The sequence below is a fragment of the Barbus barbus genome (assembly GCF_936440315.1).
Source record: "Barbus barbus genome assembly, chromosome: 1".
Classification (NCBI taxonomy): Eukaryota; Metazoa; Chordata; class Actinopteri; order Cypriniformes; family Cyprinidae; genus Barbus; species Barbus barbus.
Window position 1 is genome coordinate 10,187,198 of NC_136729.1, and position 21,961 is coordinate 10,209,158.

The 21,961-nt window shown below is 36.4% G+C and overlaps 1 protein-coding gene across 5 annotated transcripts; it reads right to left on the reverse strand.

Annotated features, from left to right (window-relative positions):
- Positions 1-1,827: 1,827 nt before the first annotated feature.
- On the reverse strand, positions 1,828-11,154 carry LOC306876506 (transcription factor E2F8-like). Of its 5 annotated transcripts, none has more exons than XM_079427741.1 (15): positions 10,814-11,154; positions 9,748-9,838; positions 9,073-9,318; positions 8,818-8,974; positions 8,392-8,721; positions 7,351-7,512; positions 6,964-7,101; positions 6,641-6,844; positions 6,093-6,177; positions 5,546-6,014; positions 3,877-4,179; positions 3,566-3,701; positions 2,868-3,169; positions 2,433-2,628; positions 1,828-2,334 (listed from the first exon to the last, which is right to left on the reverse strand). In XM_079427741.1, exons 2-14 carry the CDS (start codon positions 9,829-9,831, stop codon positions 2,476-2,478), a joined length of 2,769 nt encoding a protein of 922 aa, XP_079283867.1. In that variant the 5' UTR covers positions 9,832-9,838; positions 10,814-11,154; the 3' UTR covers positions 1,828-2,334; positions 2,433-2,475. The 5 variants fall into 5 exon arrangements, with proteins under 5 accessions (XP_079283867.1, XP_079283865.1, XP_079283866.1 ...); XM_079427739.1 differs by lacking the exon at positions 10,814-11,154 and adding an exon at positions 9,931-10,077; XM_079427740.1 differs by having other exon boundaries at positions 1,828-2,628.
- Between the last annotated feature and the right edge of the window lie 10,807 nt (positions 11,155-21,961).

Consider the following 21,961-nt stretch of genomic DNA (forward strand, 5'->3'; position numbering starts at 1 on the left):
ACCTTTTCCTACCCAATTTCTTCCTTCCAGTCAACTTTGCATTTAATATGCTTTGATACAGCACTCTGTAAACAGCCACACCTTTCAGTAATGACCCTCTGTGATTTACCCTCTTTGTGGAGAGTGTCAATTTTCGACTTCTGGACCATTGCCAAGTCAGCAGTCTTCCCCATTATTGTGGTTTCAAAGAACAAGAGATACCCGGAATTTATACTGTAGAGATGGTCATTTATTGAAACTCAAATGTAAATATTCTAATGCTTTGAGATACTGATTTTTGACAAAAAAACTTTTGAAATGTTTTACTTTACATGCAATGAATCTAAAATATATGAAAGGTTCACTTTTTGAAATAACTTACAAGAAAAAATGAACTTGTTCACGACATTCTAATTTATCGAGATGTACATGTACATTAAATGTTCTGGATGACTGAATATTAAAACTATTCTTTTTTTTTTGGTAATCACTTCTCTGCCTAATTGTGGTTATTCTATGCTTTGGATGATTATCCAAAAAAAAAAACAGACTGTACATTACAAGCATATTTTCTATCTACTTTGTATCTGATGCAGCACATAGTCTAAAAAATTATAACGTTTAGACTTAATCCTTATTAGTAACATTATTTCTCTATAATTTAATTTAACCTAATTTAACTTAGGCAGCAGCTATTTGCACTTAGTGCAAACAGCCGCTGCCTAAATTAAATTAGGTTAAATTAAATTATAGAGAAATAATAAGTGCAAATAGCAATGGATTCTATTTACACTGTGTTAAAATAGCAAGATTTTCTGCTATTTATACTACCTATTGCAAATAGTGGCATTTATCTGCACCTCAGTATTGTAGTAATTATAAAACAGTACGCAATAACGTATTGAGTGTAAATTATAATTTTAATTCAAATTATTAAATGGATGCCAGCTTATTGGGACAATATTTATCCCTACACCTACCCGATACTTTATTTACAGCTTTTTGATTATTTTCTTAATTTTTATTGAAAATAAATGCCTTTCCGATGCCATATGAGATTTGAAAAGGTAGAAAAAAGTTAGGCAAAAAGTGGGTTCGAACTCGGGTAGATCGCATCAAAAAGCTCAAGCCTCACCATCTAAGCTAAGCTGCTCTTTTGCAATCTTGACTATCCCAATCACATGTCAATGGGCGGAGTTAGTGTAAATAGCCTTTGCCATTTCCAACAAGGCGGGCTATTTACACTTAGTGTAAATAGACACTCCATTTAATTTATTATTTAACCTAATTCAATTGTCTTTTTTCTTTCTTTTTTTAAATCAGTGGAATATGAATGGAATTATTAGCCAAAATTACGGATATGCTCTTTGGCATATAAAGACAATGAATGGAATATACAGCAAATATACAAAAACCCATTAGTTTTATATTCATGCACAATATTCCAAAGTCTTCAATAGCTATCTATAATAGATATGTGAGGAAGTTACAGGGCCTACAGGCTTTAAACTCGTCTTTCACTGAAAATATTGCGCTGATTGCCCTTTAAGTAACGAGACATATGTAGATTTGTTTACTTTATTTTGTACTTCAATAAAAAATAAAAGGCTGGATTTTGAAGAATATATGGATTAATATATGGTGACTATACACTATTAATACGTTTTTTAATTTAATACATTTATTACAAAACTGAAATAGATGTGAAACTCTGTAAAGATGTGGGTGTACTCGCTTAAATGCTGTCCAAACTGCATAAACATCAGTGCTATATCAACCGGCCTCGTGGCCTAATGGATAAGGCGTTTTTTTTCAACATTTCACCAACAATTAAATAAACACAAGAGTGGAGCACATACATTTATCTTTATTACATTGAAATCAGATTGTAAAGGCAGTTCAAATAAATGATGTGCAGATAGTAATATTACTAGATTTCATTAACATAAAATACATCTACAATATTTAATAACACCCTTATTCTAACATTCTCCCATATTAATACATCGTAACACAATGCCAAGTTATGGCAATTTAATATACTGTGGTACTTTAACACTTTGAGGCGATGTCACTCAAGACAATTGAAAACAATCGTTAAAATCGGGCAATTCCTACAATCCCTGAAATTAGATTTCTCTTTAACATTTGACCATTTTTGCTCATTCTTCCTTTTTTAACCCTAAATTTACAGCATATTTAAAGAAAACCCTGAATTGTGCTTTTATTTTGCAAATATACCCTCAGCTGTCTTGGTAAATAGCATAGCACCATGTTCGCTGTCCTGCTTTCCTCAAGAGCCTCAGCAGTAAAAAGCATTAAGCACCACAGATTCACATGATGTTAATGCAGACCCTACAGTAAAGTAACAATATAAAAAAGGAAAACATAAAAAACACTCAAAGACAAATAATAAGCACACACAATGGCTCAAACAGAACAGTGGTTTTTACCAGTGTAAGGACTGCAGGTTTGATGATCATCAGTGTGAAGGTCTTAGCTGTCCTCTGGACTCACATCAAGCTTTCTCTGAGGGATGTAGATGTTTTTGGGAGCTGTGGTGTTGGTTACAGTAGGGAAGGAGACGGGTGTGTGAAAGAAACTCTGCTGGAGGTGTTGACAGGCACCTTTAGGTGTGGTTACTAAAGGCTGCAGGAGAAAGAGAGTAAATATGCAAATGACTGTTTTAAACAACAAAGGACTATTCGCACAAACCCAAGGAGGCTCCAAGAAAAACGCAAGGAGTCTGTAAGATTAAAAAAAAATATATAAATCATTTTTAAGTGTCTTATGCTCACCAAGGCTGCATTTATTATTTATTTATTTATTATTATCCCTTATGCTTTACTTTTTTTTACCATATTGTTTCATAGCTGTAGCGGCTGTACCTGTGGTATGCTGATGAGGGTGACGGGCTGCCCGTGTATGGAGGCCGGCTGCAGAGCTTGGGCAGGTGAGATGGGCTTCACAAAGATCATGCTATGTGGAGGGAGCGTGCTGGCCTGCTCAGGAGTGGAGTTTGGTGTGCTGGAGCCGGGGATAAGGCCCAGGTTCTGCAGGGTGAAGTTGAGAATGGAAGGACTGAGGCTGTGGATGCGATGCCCTTGAGAAGGGAAGGGAGAGACGGACGGTATCCGCTGGAGAGGGAGCCGGGTGGGGGTGACTTCTTGAGGAAGTGGATGCCTGGAACCTGGAAAGAACAGATACATCAGTGATTGTTCAATTCGTTACGTGCATGTTTAACTGTATTTCATGAATAGTGCTTATGAATTGCCATATTTCACGAATTTGCTTTTTTGTAGTTTACAGACACATTTTTAAAAACTTGTACTATGAAACCCATTATCAAATGTTTACACTTTTAGGCTCCCAAATGCGTTTAACATGTAATAAATAGCCAAAACGCATAAAAAAAGTTGAAAATGCCCCCCCCAAAACAATTTACTCACAAATCAAATCTCACAATTAAGTTCTACTCTACCTAAAATCAATATATGGCAAAAGAAATTTGGTCAACTAGAAAGCATAGCTAGAAAAATGTACTTTTTTCCCCAATCCTATAGTAAATCCTTGGGTATTGGCATACCTGCAGTTGGGGTGTGATAGACATTGTATGTTGGTGTGGAGGCTTTGGAGCTTTCTCCAGTGCAGCATTGTGGATCTCTGAAGTTCATGATGGACTGCTGGGAGATCGGAATCAAATAACCTGCTGGGATCAAAGTCTGATGCAAAAAAAAATAAAAATAATTTAGAGTCAAGACTGAAACTCGTGTGAAAATAAAAACACCTAAAAACAATTTGGATCATTCCAAAATTAGGAATATTGAGGATCAGACAGACAAGGTGCAAACATGTAGTATTCCTGCACGCATGGAGTGTAGTAAATAGTTTTCCTACCTCTGTATGTATGGGTCCAGATGGCAACACCATGTCCTGAACGCTGAGCTTCTGGGCCTGTGATTGTGGTGGTCTGACAGGCGTCCGTCCAGCCTCATTGTCTGAGGTCTGGACCTTCTCCTCCTTCTCCAGGAAGGTATCCACGCTGTGCTCCAGAGGCGCTGTGCTTGTGATTAGTGAGTTCTCAGTGGGTTTGGAGAACTCCAGGTGCAGGGCTCTCGGGTAAGGCCGGTTGGAGGCAAAAGTCCCTCTATGGGCCTTTAGACGAGCTTGCAGTATCTCACACAGCTTTGGTGAAACGCTCTTACAAGGAAACACACCAGAAGGTTAAAACTGTTACTCCATGTACTGTAAGCACATAAATTGCAGGTACTGAGCAGTTAATTTAAGACAATTAAGGCAGACTTAAATTAAGTTCAAACATTTAATTTATGCATAAAAAAAGTTAATGTCTGTAATTAGTAATTACTGTTCATTTTCTTTTTATTATATTTACCTACACATTTTTACTAAACATAAAAAAGCATGTTTTCATTCATTTATTTATTTCTTGAAAAGAGATGAATGTTTTTCAAATTAGTTTTTTTTTGTGTGAATTTCCTATAAAAATATTTCCCCCTGATATTTAAAGCTGCAGTCCGTAACTTTCTACCCGTTTTAAAAAAAGTTACGGACTGTAGCTTTAACCATTGACTATAGACATTCAACTTTACATTATAATTAAGAGCTATCAATTTTAACATTTATTAGACTTTAAAAATAACTTCTAATTTTAAGTGAACTTGAAACAATCTTCACATAAACCCATTATAATAAATGTCATATTTATCTACCTGTGCCCCTCAGCAGAAATATACAGAAATTGAATAAAGTTTTCAAACACTAAATTCTAAACTAAATACAGATGAATCCTTAAAACTATAAAAGTTATTGATTTCCTTTTTTTCTTTTGTTCTTGATGAACAGACATCACAGTAGCTGGTTATTAGGCTATTTTGGCAGCTATTTCTTTAAGAGATGTCACTGCTGAACGTGGCGCAGATCAGACACACATCGTATTTTCTCTCAAATCTCTTTACCTTTTCTGACCCACTTCAGGTCGGACCCATTTCAGTCTCTTCTAATGAGCTGACGAGTTGATTCGAGTGTGTTAGATGAGGGAGACAGTGCTAGGATGCTCCAGGACAGTTTTGAAAACCATTTCAGAGACATGTTCTTAATGTAACTCATATATAACATATTACATGCATGCAGTTTTATGGCAGTTTTAATTGCCTTTTTGGTAACTTCATGACTTAACTGATCACGACGTTGCATGCTCGTAGTTTCTTTCGTGATTTGATATGAAATGATACAGGCTATGCAAGCGCCGGCACCTTTGTGCGTGTATTGAAGAGCACGTGCTGCAAGCACAGTACAGTTTCCGCGCCTGACGCTGAAGTGAAGTTGAAGCGCGCATCTGAAAAAACCTCTGTGACGTAAAGACGTTCTGTGACTGAGTAAATGCACTTCTTGTCAAGAAAAAAGAGACACAATTAGCAGTTATGAGTGGGATGGCCAACCCCCGCTCCTGCGTGTTAAACTGAAAAAATTAATCGCCTGCGTTAACACGCTAATTTTGACACCAATAGTAAATATACCATGCCCTATATTCTGTACATAACCTCACCTTTGACTCTATCCGCTGGAGTTTAGATGGACTTCCTGCTAAGCTCTTTTCTCCACATGGTCGTTTAAGGGTTGAGGGACTCGTCGGCTCTTTACCGTGTAATGATGGTTGGTTGGTTTGGTTACTGCTAGCTGTGGCAACCGGTGATGTCTTTGTGTTTGCACTTCCTGGGCTCTCAAATGTCATTGAACGGACTGCTAGGCTAGTGGGCTTCGGTCTGAGAGAAGTGGGGTGCATGTAAACAGCATATGATCCGCCTGCCTGGTGCTGGGGTATCAGAACCGGGATGATGGGTGAACACTTAGAAAGGTAAGGAATCGCCCCTGCGGGAAGAACTGGGATCTGCATTCCCAAAGGCCCATGAGACTGATGATTGATAGCAGACGTGGATTCAGGTAGTTCAGATACTTGTGAAGTGCTTCCATTCAGAGTGTCTGTCACCTCATTCTTAGGCTGAATACGATGGCCCCTGGAAGACAAATCATGGCTGTTATATCTGAAATGGCATTGTCTTTTTTGTTCTAAGAAACACAGAAAGTTTACTTACGTTGATTGTTCATCTAGTTGCTTTTTGCAGATAGCAGCCAGATGAGCCATTTTGTTTGTGTAGAACTCGCCGTTTGCAGAATCACCTGTAAAACAAAATGGGACATTAGTTTTCAGGTGTAGTAAAAGTCTAGGGATGTATAATAGAAGAAATAGATAAACTACCGTTTTTATTTTTAAAGAAATCTCAATATGCTAATTATTTTATCAAACATACAGTAAAAACTGAAATATTATCACAATTTAAAATAACTGCTATGTATTTTAATATATTTTTTTAAAGTATAATTTATTCCTGTGATGGCAAATAACTTTCAGCAATTGCTCCAGTCTTCAACATCACATATTCTATTTCAGGCTTTTAATTGCAACACAAAGCGCCCCAAAAATAATTTAGTTTGTGTGGTCAGATTTCAAAAAGGCAATCTCAAGATGGAAGGCAGAAGAGAGGTTGGTACTATTAATAATAATGACTGACCTTAAAGTAGAAAATCCCAAAAGATCATTAGTTGGTTGCTTTCTTATGATGAAAAAACAGTTATGGCTCACCTGTCATTTTAATCGGACTAGAAGGAGCAGAGTTGATTTTTCTACGGTCATCTTGTATGCTCTTGACCAGCTTGACTAAGGAATGATGTCGAGTAAAACCTCGCTTTGTTCCGGGTGAGGAAAAGAGATTTTTGGCACAGTTGTCAACAGAGGAACGAGACTCCAGAGGCTGTGATGCTGCTGATGAAGCTGACGTCCCCAGATCTATAAAACAAACATAAGCAATAACAACACAATATAAGAAGTGAACATATACAGACAGCTTAAAATAAATACTATAAATAGGATTATGAGCAATTTCATGCGAAATATGCAACACTTACCCTTTGGAGATGGTAAGTCTTCTGGCCCAGTCCACTTAAAAGCAGGCTTTCTTCCTCTATCCTCAGTCACATGCACTTTCTTTATCAGCTCTAGGCTGCTCAAAACATTTGCAATGTCATAAAGTCTGCGGATCTTAGCTGCCAACAAAAAAAAGAGATAATTTAGATAATCAATCCATCTTTACTGAGCAGACCGTTAAAATGCAGATGCATATTAGACTCAAGCATTGAAAAAATAGTTTCTTCAAAGCAGGATTTATTGGGTGAGTACACTTGATAATGCACTTTTGCAAGATTTGTATCTGTCCGCTGAAAAGGATAACAAATGTGCCATCCACTATAATGATTCAAAGTGGTTTTAATATGTACGATGAGAACAGCACTCACTTTTGAACTTGTTTTTGTCCTGATCCACAACTTGATCTTCACCGATGAGGATCTTGGCAGCTATTTCGAGACTGACCACAGGAGGGCTGGACACCAGGAACAACATGACGAACTTCTGACTCATCACTCTCAGAGATTTGTCTTTACGACTGTTTGCCGAAGCTGTAGTTTAAAAAGCAAGGTCAATGGGTCTCAGTTAAATATGCGTACAAATCGTGATTCACTGATAACTTTCATACTAACATATATTCTACATTTACAAAAAAAGTAGGATTAATTGAAATCACACAAACTTAAAAATCACATACTCTCTGTGGCTTTATAATCCTGTTAAGTTTTAAATATATTTCAGTAAAGAATAATTATAGAATGAGTTGCAAGGTTTGTCTGCATAAAAATGCATTTAAAACAAGTTTTTATCAACTGAAATGTGCTGCAATTACAATGCAAAGTGAAATATAATGCAATTATTGTCAGGCTTGCAAAACATGCGCAAAGCGCTCGCATTTAGATTTCTTCCAGATAAAAAAAAGTATGTGAGAACCAAGTATATTTGTTCAGTGTGTTTCCCCCACATCGGCAGTTTCAGATTTGCTGTTAAATTTATAGGAATTGTTATAGAGAGGGAACATGTTTGTAATGTTTAGGTTTATTTACCAATTTTTACATTATTTCTGAACATTCTAATAACGTGACTTATATGCACCTTTTTTAATTTCAAGAATAAAACATTAACATTACAATGAAATTAAGAACAAATTCACGCGTGTATGCATGTGTAATGAATTTTTTTCATGAGAAATTCTTCTACATTTATTACATTTACATTTATGCATTTAGCAGACGCTTTTATCCAAAGCGACTTACATTGCATTCAAGTTACACTTTTTACATTTTATCAACTCTCTTCTATTTGTACAAATACAAAATAATCCACACAATTATTTGTAAATGCAACCTAATGTCTTTATATCATGCATAGATAAATACATCTTAAATAATAGGGTACTGCCTTAAGCAGATGGTCAGACATGACGTTACCTGCTTTAGGATCTGCTCCTGAAAGCTCTGCTTGACTAGAGTCTCCATCTATATCAAAACATTTCTTATGGACAAATATGGACATTTCTTCATTCTCCTTCTCCTCTCCGTCCAAGTAAAACTCTCTCTCTTCTCGCTCTAGGCTTCTTTGACGGATCTGTTGCATCAGTTGGTTATAGCGGTTCTCTTTGCCGGCCCGTTTCAGCATGGCAAGTGTCTGTGCAAGTTTCACTCGGCCATGCCACGTGTAGCGGTTCTTAGCCAGTCGGCTGACCATGTTTAGGCTCTCGAGAACGTTCATGATATCGTAGATGCGACGTCGCTCCACACCTGACAGGTTAGTGAGAATGGAAGCATTTAGGATTGATGAAACGCATGATTTGGTGACTGAAATAAGTAGTTTTGTTTGATCATTGAACAACTTACTTAGTTCTGTCGCCACATCATCGAGGCTGATATCGTTGTTTACAGCAGGATTGGGGTAGTTTGGGTACCTTGCAAGAAATTTGTAACACAGCAAACCCAGGCTTTTGTCTTTACGGCTTATCTGGAGCTTTTCTACTTCTTCCCCTTGTTCAGGCTCCTGTGTGGCACGACAATGGAAAACACACACATATATCAAAACATTTTTTAGCAATAAAGACACTAAATCAGTAAATGCACGCAGACTTTTATCGATACCTGTGAGTTTTCCGATTCGCCGCTGTCTACGGCTCGCTCTTTCTCGCGGTTGCGAATCTCAGGACTGGCCGCACTGATGAGCATCTTCAGGTTGGAGGTAGGTGTCCAGGGATCGCTTGACGGTGCATCAAGGCCCTTAGTAGGTGTTGTCAGGGGCCCCATGTTCTTATGGCTCTCCAGTAACGCAGCTTCTGAAGCCTTACTTGAGTTTTTTAGTGGTGTTTGTGGCTCCACAAAAACATGCCCCTATGTCACAGAAAAACATTAGATCTTATTGATCACAATCATGCTGTTTTTCAAGAAATGCTTCAAGAGCAGAGTTTCCTAAACCTTTTACTACAAAGGGCCAAAAACAAAACTCGACAAAGGCAAAGTAATTGTTCCATTATATCCAACTATATCATATTAAGACATTTTTATTCTTTACATTTAAATAAAAAGAATAAAATGTCAAGACAGAAAGATAAATTAGAAATGAAGATATGCTTCAATGGTTTATTTTTCCCTTCCTCATGTGATATGATATGACAAGACAAATCAAAGGTCAACAAAGACCCACTGTCCTGGAGGCCCTAGTTTGGGCATAGTATGACACGTTTACTGTAGATTAGATTCTTCAAATCACTCTTTTGCTGACAATAAAATCCAAGCCAAGGTAAAATATTTATAACTGACCTTGTCATTTTCTGATCTTTCCTTGAATGGACTTCTTAAAGGTTTCCTGATTAGCTTTTGACCTTCTGATAATGTACTGGACATTTTCCACCTAAAGAAAAAACACACGAGGCAACGTTAAAATAATCAACGTTCAATTATTATTATTTAACGTTAGTGCTACATATAATAAAGCAGCCCTACCGTTTCTTTACAGCATTATACATTCTTGGAGACAACATTGTGAAGATCAGTCAACAATTTCTCACTCAGCTAAAACTGATTTTTAAAACTTAACAGATGCCACTCAATGTGCATAAATTAAAAAGTATTATGATTTCAAATTACAGTGTTGTTTTTTGCGCTTAGCAATAACTGACAAGCGTTCCATCGAATGGCTGCGGAGAACTCGTACGAAAACACGTCCCCAACTGACAGCAGCCAATAAGCGCGGCGCTAGGAGGCGGGACTTCACCTCGCCCCGCGCGCCTACACACTTTTTGAAATCTTGGCGCGGAATCTCGCCGATTGCAAAAGATTTAATCCGGAAGTTACTAACTTTAAAACAATTCATTTAGCTGCCGATGGTCGTGCACCTTGAATAACTCAAACAGTCTTCGTAAACTATTAAGCAGTTTTTAAAATTACCAGCAGAGTCGCTTACGTGCTGTATAATATCTTTATTTAGTATAAAGTACATAATTATCGCTCAGGAACTAATTATATAAATATACGTACGAATTTATATCAAGATTGTAGTCATGTTGGCTCACAACACTACAAAACTATTAGTGGTTTCACAGTTAGTTAGCGCGGGTTCAAAACTAACTCACCAAGAGCCTTACCTAAGTCCTAAATGTATGATGTTGAATGAAATTAACGTATGTTTTATGTAATACGGACAAATATGATCTGTCGATCAATTTTTATTAACTAAAGCGGATATGTTAAGCCAAAACAAGCCTGAAACCAGCTAACGTTAGCTCAGCCTTAGCTTAAAGCCAACCACATAACATTACACTTCTCCCCAGTCTAACGTACATAGAGCAAAACTGCAAAAACATGATAAAATATAAAAGCTACTCACCCAAACAGAGAAACGTACCACTTTCACATAATAGTCGACATCAGTCGTGCCCATAAATCCGTAGGAATACTGTAACTGTTACAGGTAACATATACAGTTCCAGGGCTCCAATAATACCGGATACAACACTTCTGTAAACTAACTTTTAATAATTAAAAGTCGTATTTAAGTAACCGAAAATGAGTAAAAAAGAGAATTCAAATAGCTTTTGATGCATAGCTGAGGAAAAGTTGTTTGTGGCCGTTTCTTAGTGAGTAAAAAAGTTTTTATTTGATCAGTCTGACCATTTATCCCGCCTAGATACTGGACACAGCGCGCTGGACTCCGCTCCGCCTCCTCTCGCCTCTCCGCCAATCACAGCTGGAGGAACCCAGACTGGAGGCGGAGCCAGTCTTCCACTGCAGGTCAAGGGGGTAAAGTGGTCCTAGTAGAAACTTCACAGTAAAAACAGCAGTTTGTCCACTCCCTACTTATTTCAGAAGACTCAAATGAGAGAAAATGTGTTTTGACAGGTATTCAGTTTTATTGAAAGTTTATTATATATATATTTTTTTTCATTTTAGCTCTTAAAAACATCCAATGTGGGTGGTCAAAAGTTTGAAATATAGTTTTTTTTTAAATGTTTTGGAAAGAATCCTCTTATGCTCACCAAGTCTGTATTTATTTGTTTAAAAATACAATAAAATTGTGAAATATAATCTGTTTTCTATATGATTATACTTTAAAATGTAATTTATTTTAAGCTAAATTTTCACCACTCTTCAGTGGCACGCGGATCAGTATAATATGCTGATTTGGTACTCAATAATTTATTTATTTCTGTTTAAAGCACATAAATAAATAACTGTGGTAACACTTTCCCCGAAGATCCTTTGATAAATAAAAATGTCAAAAGAACATTCATTTTAAATAGAAATATTCTGTAACATTATAATTTTTTAACCAATTTAATGCATGCTAGCTGAATATTTTTTACATTTTTATTTTTTTATTGTTTATCTTACCCCAAACTATTGAATGCTAGTGTATCATGGTTTCCATAAAAATGTATAGCAGCACAACTGTTTTCAACATTGATAATAATAATAAATGTTAGAATAAATGCATATTAGAATGATTTCTGATGATCATGTGAGAAATAGATCGAAAATTTACATTACATTACCCCCCATCTTTTCTCGCACTGAACTGTATGATATGTAACTATTAAATATTAAACGAACCTAGCCCAATCATGTTTTTCTTGCAGCACATTGTCAGATGATCTCTAGCGACACTTCCGGTGTCTGCCGCTAGGTGCCACTGTGCGCATTCGCTGTGGATGTTTCCATGGAGACGGTCGCCGGTGTGTGATGGATTGAAGCCGCTGCGCTCACTGCTGCTGTTGTTTGGGTGAGTTGTCTCTTATTTGTCATTAAATAAGCGCTTCGGAGTTAAATATGCTTTATCACACCTTATCTATTAGCGTTGCGGTCTGAATTGTTGTTCAATATAATATTTTTTTATATTGAATATCGGAAGAACTAAAGGATTTCGACTACAATGCTAGTGTTATGAAGGACGGGCTGCATGGCAGAGATATAATTACTTAAACTGATAGTTTCTATCCATATTCATGCATATAAAATGCCAAAAGTCGGAATAATGTTTTAAAGTATTTGAAAACAAATCGTTATTTGTGTGTCGCTGACGTATGAGCTAATATTTATCGAAATCAAACTTGCGCAATATGGCAACTGCATAATTTGTATTTTAATGAGGAAAGTTTATTGAGGTCAACACTTTTTTGCTTATTTTGTGATATACTATAATATATAACTATAATAAATAAATGTATGCAAATTAAAGTTGTAAAAATAAGGCATTTCCATGTATATCTGACAATATGACATATTGCTTATGCTGTATTTAGTGTTAAGTTACTTTTATAGCGTGTTATTTTGCCCTCCCTTTGTCATTTTTTATTAAAATGAAATGAAGTTTGCTTCGTTTTGTTTCCTTCAGACCCACATGCACCGGTTTATGTAAAGAAGACCAATCCTGGAGCAAAAGTACCATCTCTGGATTTGTGCTTTTTGAGGATTTTACAAGACCCGGCTGTGATGTAAAGCTGCAAGAACATGCTGCTTTGTCATTTGCAAGTTTTCAGATCATCGGGAAAATTACTTTGTGAATACAGAAATGTGTAATTATGAAGTTGGGGTCGCTGGTCACAGGGGCCCTTCCCCCCTTCTCGATGCCTGTCACATTGCAGTCGTGCTGGGCTTCATCTGAAGGGATGCATCATGGTGTGATCACACGTCTGTCCTACCCCAGACTCAATGAATCACACGAATGAATGGACATTACTGTGGCAAAGGGAATTAGCTCGGTTGCATAGGGACTTTGGATTTGGGAATACAGGAACCGGTCGGAGAGCGTTGGATTTGTGCAGTGGATACTTCAAGGAGTGTTTTTGGAAGATGTCTGATAAGGGAGCCGAGGCGTCTACATCTCAGTCCACAAAGCAGAAGCAGGTGATTCATGGTCTGGAAGATCAGAAGAAGGTTAGTGCTTTGATTTGAGATGGTAGATTGCATCATACCTTGCGTAAAACTAGAGCATTTCCTAAATTTGATGCTTAATCTTTTCTTAAACACCCCTAATTTGCTTTCAAACATTTCAGCTTCCAAACATAATTGTGTCAGGATTTGTTGCCTCAACTGCTGTTTGCAGCGTTTTAATATTTTTAGAGTTTTATTTTCATGCTAAAGTAGAAAATTGGAACATTTTCACCTTGGCCATGCTGCACGTTATCCACTGATTTATGGTCAGCTGAGGCCGGTCGTCCCTTGGCATATGGCCCAATAGCATAGCACCAGGTGCAATGGCTGCTTAATTGACTTGTGCTGAGATTTGTGTGTCTACTTTATGACTGCTTGCAAATGCATGTGCTGACCACAAAGCTTGTGGGTAATTTTAGACTATTACAGTGAAGCATGAGAAAAATGATGCCAGAGTCTTGGTGTTAATGTAAGAGTGTGATTTGCTTAGTTTAGTTTTATTTGAAAGCAAATCCTAAGCCTCTCAGTGCAGATTATCACTCATGCGAGTTTTATAATAAAATAAACAACTGGTAATTCAGAATAACTTCAGGGCAGGCATCACAAACCTAGGCGTTCTTTGCATCCGATCCAGTTTCAGGCGTATTCTGCTTTCAAGAGCCGAACTAATTGGCTTAGAGATTCCTCAAGGCCCATGTTTCACTTCCGTCTTTGGGAATCTGATTTTACATGTAAACGGATACCCATTTGCTTGCCTGTCCAAGTATGACATGTTTTGCTTGGTGTAAATCCTAGCATGAAGCGAGTAGATGAGGCTTGGGCTTCCTGGTTGCCCAGCTGGATCCTTCAGGGGCATTTTGGTTTCTCGCCCAGACTTAAAGGAGAGTCTTGGAGGACTATTAAAATATACAGACTCATTTTGCTGAAAGTCTTGGTGGATGGGCTTTTTTCCATCATCCTCTTTGGTTTGAGTTGATTAGATATGCAAAATTGATCACCTGGGATTTTAGTAGAACATAAATTAATTAAAGTAGCAAAACGCACAGCTGCTGTTTTCCAATTTTCCAGCATGATGAACTCTTGTTAGGACACTTCGCTAAGACGAACACACACCGTGACATAAAGAAGATTGTTGACATAAAAGCCAAAATTCAAGTCACTAATTCCATATTCAAGTTATCAAAAGGATGATATGAATCAGTTATTTGTTCATTTTAAACGTGGCGCTGTAATTTGTTTTGCACAATAGTCTCTGCCAACTGAAACCAGTGGTTTTGAATAGGTCTATCCGTCTGCTAGTATATGGTCTATTGTTTGTGGAATAACAGGGGTCTCCCTGGATCTGACGCTAGGTGTTTCCCAATTACCTCATGTTATATAGATTTTCCTGAGAGAGCTGCTCCTGCTTTGGTTAATTGGATTTTCTCCCACTATTCGGCCTGATTTTTTGATTACGTGTGTTCATCAAATGACATTTCCTGGGAGAGAAGCAGGTAACGCACTTCATTGTGGAATTGCTCGTTGATGTGAAGCTTACATCATTTTTTTTTTCAATCTGAAGCTATGAATTTTAGATTAGGGCCTGGTAATGACAAAGAGCTAGTGAACTCCTGTTCTCTGTTCATTGACAGCAGGAAGGGTGAATCAATGAAGAGGCTGAATAAAACATGAATGAAATAGGTATATTTGAAAAATTATGACTATTTATTTTTAAAGGGGTCATATGATGCGATTTCAAGTTTTCCTTTCTCTTTGGAGTGTTGCAAGCTGTTTGTGCATAGATAAGATATTCTTTATCAAAGTTAAGACTCTGCCACGCCCCCCTAAAACGGCTCATTCAAACACGTCCCCACATGTCTACGTCACGGTGTGGGAAGATTTGCAAAACACCGCCCAAACGTTTATGCAAAGAAAGAAGGCGGAACTATTATTCTCGCTGTAGTATTGTTGCTGCCGCCGGAGCCATGTCCTGGAGACGCTGTGTTTCGTTGTGAAAGCAAAAGTGCTTTGTTTGGGCTTCCAAAAGAGGACACAACTAGAAATCAGTGGTTAAGTTGTTCCAGAACAGTACAACGCAAATATTAGAGTGTGTATATATTTTACAGAGGACTATTTCCTGAACCTGGGAGTAGCCTACAATGCTGGCTTGCACAAAGGCTGTTTCTATAAAGTGGGGCAATTCTAACTTTGCAAGGACGGTCTGGCGCTTCTGACTCACAGCCTGTAAGTACGTTTTCTTATTTAAAGAATTTGCCACTGACGAATCAAACGCGAGTTTTGAGCAGTGTAGCGTAGTGCTTGTTGTTTGTTGTTTCTCTGATCACAAATGCAGACATGTTAATGTTTATGCGGCGCGACGTAACGCGATGTGTAAAAAGACAGTATAAGTCATTATAATCAGTAGGGGTGTGCGATATGACGATTTTTGATCGTGGACGATAAAAATGTCTCCACGATCTGCTTTTGAAGAAACATCGTAGTATCGTGCTACAGCGCACATTGTCAAATACAGTTCTGTCGCCTCCGTCTCTATATACTGTACAACACGACATACAGCAGTAGAGTTACTCTGACAGGACACTGCACTTATTCGCGATCGCAAAAGTACATTATTTGCACACAAGCCTTGCTGGTTAAATGTTTAATTCACACAAAAAATCCTGTCTAACAGCGCCTGATTACTAAATGATCTTTTGTGCTAAATCTAATACTGTCAAAACACACAAGGTTTATATACAGACTCAGGTGGTTATCTCTAAACTAAAAGTAAATAGTTAAGAGAGAAACGGATGCGTGCCTGTATGTTAGACAGGACACTAAACATGCTGTCGCCTGTCATTAAAGGGATAGTTCACCCTAAAATTTAATTTCTGTCATTATTTACTCACTCACATGTTGTCCCAAACCTCTATTAATTTCTTGTGCTGAACCCAAAATAAGATATTTTGAAGAATGAGCAAGAATGGGCAACCAAACAGTTGCTGGTCTACATTGACTTTGATAGCAGGAAAGAAAAATCCTATGGAAGTCACTGAGGACCAGCAACTGTTTGGTTTTCCACCTTCTTCAAAATAGCATTTATGTTCAGCAGAAGAAAGAAACTCATTCAGGTTTAAAACAACTTTTGAGTAAATGATGGCATAAAAATAAAACATTATGACAGAATTGACAGACAGATGACAGAATATTTATTTTTGGGGGAACTAGTCATGTAACGTTAACAAAACAACAAAACGCAAAGAGAAAAATCACTCACTATTCTTGACTGAAAAACTTTAATACAGTTGCTTTAGGAATCAATCTATTTAGTGTTTTATTTTTATACTTGTTCATTTAATTTCATCGAATGCTCCTGCTAAATACACCTATTGTACCTGAAAATAAAGCACTGTTTGTTTTATTTGTATATTATATGTATTTGTAATGTGTATCTTTCTTATTTTTTAATAAGAAAGATAAAATAATGACAAAGACTCTTTGCCCACTTTGGCCTAAATATCTGCCATGTCTTTTTTTTTGTTACCTTGAAAGGCTTTGTCTTTCTAGTTTGGCTGTAATGCTCAGACAACTTGTAAAACCAAAATAGTAAAACCAACATGACAAAGAACCGTGATAAAATCGTGAATTGTGATATTTAAAAAAAAAATTGTGATCTTATATTTTTTCCATATCGCCCACCCCTAATAATTAGTAATTTTGTTCCCACTGGATGCAACAAATGCCTCGTTTATAATGGGTTTTGTTGTTTTTGTGTCGTCGCGCTGGGACACGGCATCACATTACGGTAAGGGGCGTAATATTTCCATCTCACGCTTGAGGTATTCGGCCAATCACAACGCACTAGATAGCTGGCCAATCAGAGCATGCCTCGCTTCTCAGAACGATGAGCTTTGTAAAAATAGACGCATTTCAGGAAGGCAGGGCGTCTATTTTAGAGGAGCAAAAATAATGTACAGTATAAGGATGGCTTGAAACCATAATTTTGGCTTCAGTACGGTAATGTAATACCTCGGTATCGATACTAAATCGATACCATAGATGACAAATAATCAGCCTCAAAAGATAAGTGAATTGAAAACAATTTTATTAAAATAAAAATAATAAAAACAGATTCATATCTTAATACCTTTGAATCAAACTAAAACCTACAGGGAACATAGGTTACATTTTGATGTTGGAGAAACATTTTTGAAAAAAAATAATTAAATAACTGAAGTAATGCAATGAAAATATATTCAAATCTTCTTATCTTTTCAGTGCAAACACATGTAATAAAAAACCTACCGGGAACATAGGTTACATTTTGACTGAGTTTGCAGAAAAAAAATACAGCTGAAGTAACAAGCAATTAATTAGCAACGAATGTTGCTTTATTGTAAAGTGTTATTCTAACAGTCAAACTAATATTCAAAATCACGTTATTATTTCTCTCTCTCAGATTGTTTTCAGATTTCAGACTCAGATAGCCAAAGAAAAAGCATTAAATATAAATCTCACTCTCTCGCTCTCTCTCGCTTGATTCATATTAGCGGTCTTAATTCAATTTCAATTAATATTCGATTGTTTGAAATGCAAGTGCATATATTACGTGACCAAAACTTCACTGGTTCTAGCGTGTCACACACGCACGTTTGAGCTTATTGTGTCGCATCTGTATGTGCGGTGATCAGTTGTAAATAAAAGTTCAAATTAAATCTGAATTTATGAATGATGCATCTCTTAATTATCTGAAAAAGATCAGGATGAGCAAGCAACAAATGCTTAAAAAGGTTTGATGTGTTGCCTCCTGTGACAACGCTTGCATACAGGTGCATTAATGTCAGTTCGTTCACCTTTGTCATCTGTTTTGTAAGCAGATTATGCCATATTTCACTTCTACTGTTCTCTTTATTAATTTCGGGTGCGTTGATAGTGTTTCATCTGTTCGATCCATTCGTTCTGTTGTCACATTTCCCGGTTGCGCAGCAATTTGGGAAGCACTGCCACCTACAAGTGTACTTCGCAACAGCAGTGTATGAAATACCAAATTGAGCAAAATTATGGTATCGTACCGTTTATAATATATACCGGTATACCGCGCATCCCTAGTACAGTATGTGGAAAATAATGTGTTTTTTAACATTAAACCTTAAACACTTTGCATTAAAACAAATACATAAAATAATGTTCTTTTAAGCAACGTCATATGACCCCTTTAAGACCCCCATGCCTTTACCCTTGCTTTTTACATTAGCCTAGCTAAATAACAGATCATGCTTTAATGTATTTATACTTGCCTACTTTTTATTTTTCCTCTTACTTTGATTTTTTAATTTAGAAAGTAAAAGAAACAATCTCAGTGAAATTACAGGTTTTTTAAAATCTCAGGTTCGTCTTTTGCTTGTTTTATCAACTGCTGAAACTTACCGACTCTCTGACTGCTGAAGAACCTGAGCTCTTTTCTTAAGCGATGGTTAGTTACTAACACAAACAGCCAGTTCTCAGAAGAATGCTTTTATTCTTTTCACCATTTCTGCCCTGTTGATTCATAACCTATCCCTTTCAAAAGCCAACACAAAAAACTGTGGTCGTTTATTAATGTTTGCATAAAAAGAGCTGATTTTAAATGTTGAATTGGTCTGCTTTTGAAATTTTAACTCCTCTTGGTTGACGTGGCTACTGTGTCAGTAGTGTACATTAGACTGTGTTTATTGAGGCCACACATAGTGGAAACAGACAGAGCCTACAAGTGCTATTAAATTTCCTTCAGTATTTTGCCTGAAGACACAGATTAATATCGCACATCTTATTAAAAGGAACAAAATGCTGTTTGTACATGTTGCGAGATGTTAACAGGTGAAAAAAATATGAATGCATTTTTAATTGTATTTCAGTTGCAATCTCTTTGCAATGGGAGGTCTAGATCAGGGCAAAAGCTTTGACACAGATCAGCAGTTGCGTGTGATTCCCTGTCGAGAGAAACTGTTTCTTCTGAAACATGTCTGGAGAGATTTCCTGTGCTATTGGCAATAGGAGAGTGACGCTAATTGTAAATCAAACTGTTTGGCTGTGACATCTTGGACATCAGATTGCTCTCATTAGGATGAGAAGCCTTTGTGTGTTTGTGCTTGAGCTGAGAGACTGTTTGTTTTGATCTTCTTCACTTTATGTCATATGGTGTGAAGTGTTGAAGTGTTAAAGTGCATGTGTGTTTTGACTTATTAAGGCCGCTGCCTTTGATATCGATACTCTTTGGGATCATTTTGACAGTAAATAGAGAATAATGGCATGCTTTAAAATTTTTTGATGCCATATGACCCCAAATATGATGATCTCTCATCCACTGATGACCACGTATTACTATTTTTATTTATACAGGCCCATTTATGCTGTGAACTATTTTGTTAATATTATTAATATTGTTAGTTTGATTAAATATTATTATCAAAAACATAAATTAAATATATAATATTACATTACATGTCCTATTACAAAAACATGTTGTTTCCTAAATTCAATATTTTATTTAAAAGTAGTTTTTAAAAAAATAAATAAATAGTTAATTCACAAAAATGAAAGCAAAATATAAAAAATCAGGAAAAACAGCTTTACAGAGAATACTGGCTTAGTTAGAATAAAATAGTTTGTAAATAGCATACAAGTGTCATGATTTATCGTATGGTTTTCAAATGGAAAAAAAAAGAAAGAAAGAAAGATACCTGACCTGTTAAAATGGATTAAATGTATTCAGTTTGATAATATTATTTTAAAAATATTAAAATAACCTATTAATTTTAGAATTAATATTAATTCAAAAATTTCGTATTTAATTAACATGTTAACTTTGGCAAAAGTAAAAAAAAAAAAAAAAAGCATTTAGTAAAGTTTTTTTTTCTCCTCATTTTCAGCATCTTCTCATGGGTCTTTGAAATCCTCTGTCAATGGCTATATTTGCAAAAATGTTGAGAGATGATGAGAGATGAATACACTTATGGAAAGAGCCTTCTAAGGTTTTTCATCAAGTCATGATTCAGTATAAATATTCAATCAACTTTTTGTTTTCTCCTGGAATAAATGTCGGTTTTGCATGGTGTTGTATTGTATTGCATGTGCATGCCAAACAAGCGATATCTCTATCCTTAAAATGTTCTGTAATTATTTAAGTGTATTGGCAGTAATCTTCTGGCTGTTACAGATTTAACTGGAGTGCTAAAACGGCATCAAAGACACTAATTGCCATTTTGAACAGTATATGTCTGTGCATCCTTTATTTAGTAATGTTGGCCTCCTTCCCAGAGATGCAAAGAGAGAGAGAGAGAGAGACCGCTGACAGCCTTGATTGATCATTTGCCACTGGCCCATTCTAGAAATATCTGAGTCTAATTGGACATAATATCAGTGAGGCAGGAAAGCTCATTGAAAAATGACTGTCACAGCCTCTTTATTTACAGCCAGCCATTATCAACGTAATCAGGTTTTCCTCCCCTTCCCCCCGCCAGAGTTTCTCCACTGGAGATGAGAAGAACTGTGTGCTTGGCTCTCTCTTTTTACACCTCTTTGACAATTCATCTCAATAACTCCTGCGAGGAACTGCTCATCTGTAGAGGAAGGTCTTACTCTCTGAGAGGAGACATAAGGTTTCTGACTGATGATGACAGTACCGGCCTCTGTATTATGATCAGAGTATTGGATAGTAGTGCAATGGTTTGTATTGTATTGTAGTGAAATTTTTTATAGTATAGTTAGGAGATGGTTTAGTATACTACAGTTTGTTGTATAATATAGTATAGCGTAGTTCAGTCATATTGTAGAGTTGTAAAGTACAGCATAGTGAACTATATTAAACCCACAGCAGAATTTAGTGGGAATTTCTTTAGATTTTTGGTGCCTAAATAGAATTTAATTCCAGCAGGTTGCTGTTTGCAGAATTTTTGTAAGTATTGTATTGCAAAATACAGTAGATACAGTAGTACAGTATAATATATAATTTACTTTAGGATCCTTAAGAAAAAATCTTTATAGGATTTTAAGTTGTTTGCCATTTGATTGGCTGATTTTAAAATGTAGACTAGAATATATAATTACAAATTGATCAGAAACACCAATGTGCGGCTGATTAATGAGTCTGTAACATTACATGCACTTACTGTGTAAATATAATTTTTAAAAGGATTTCATTTGTCTCAGTTCACTGATGTAACTGCATATGTAAGGATTTGGTCCAACTTCTTAACTGGAGAATAGTTAGTTTATTTACAGAAGCTTCATCCACTAAGAGCAGTCAAGTTTATTTCAATATAATGAGAGAAAAACAGCAATCTCGTGAATTTATGAATTGGTAAACTGAATTCATAATTTCACAGGTTAACCTAGTTGGTGATATTATGAATTGGTAAAACTGAATTGGTGAATTGGTCAAACTGTGGTTGTTGAAACTAGGAATAATTTGTAACTTTTAGAAATAAGTAGGTTGTTGTTTTGCATGGATTTGGGGGAAATATAGTCCACATTTTTGGCTTTGAAGTGGTTCACCCCATGAAAACATATGAGAGCCAATGCTATTGTGTAGTATATCAATAACGCTATATATTTTCTTGGATTTTGCACATAAAGCGAATGACTCCAG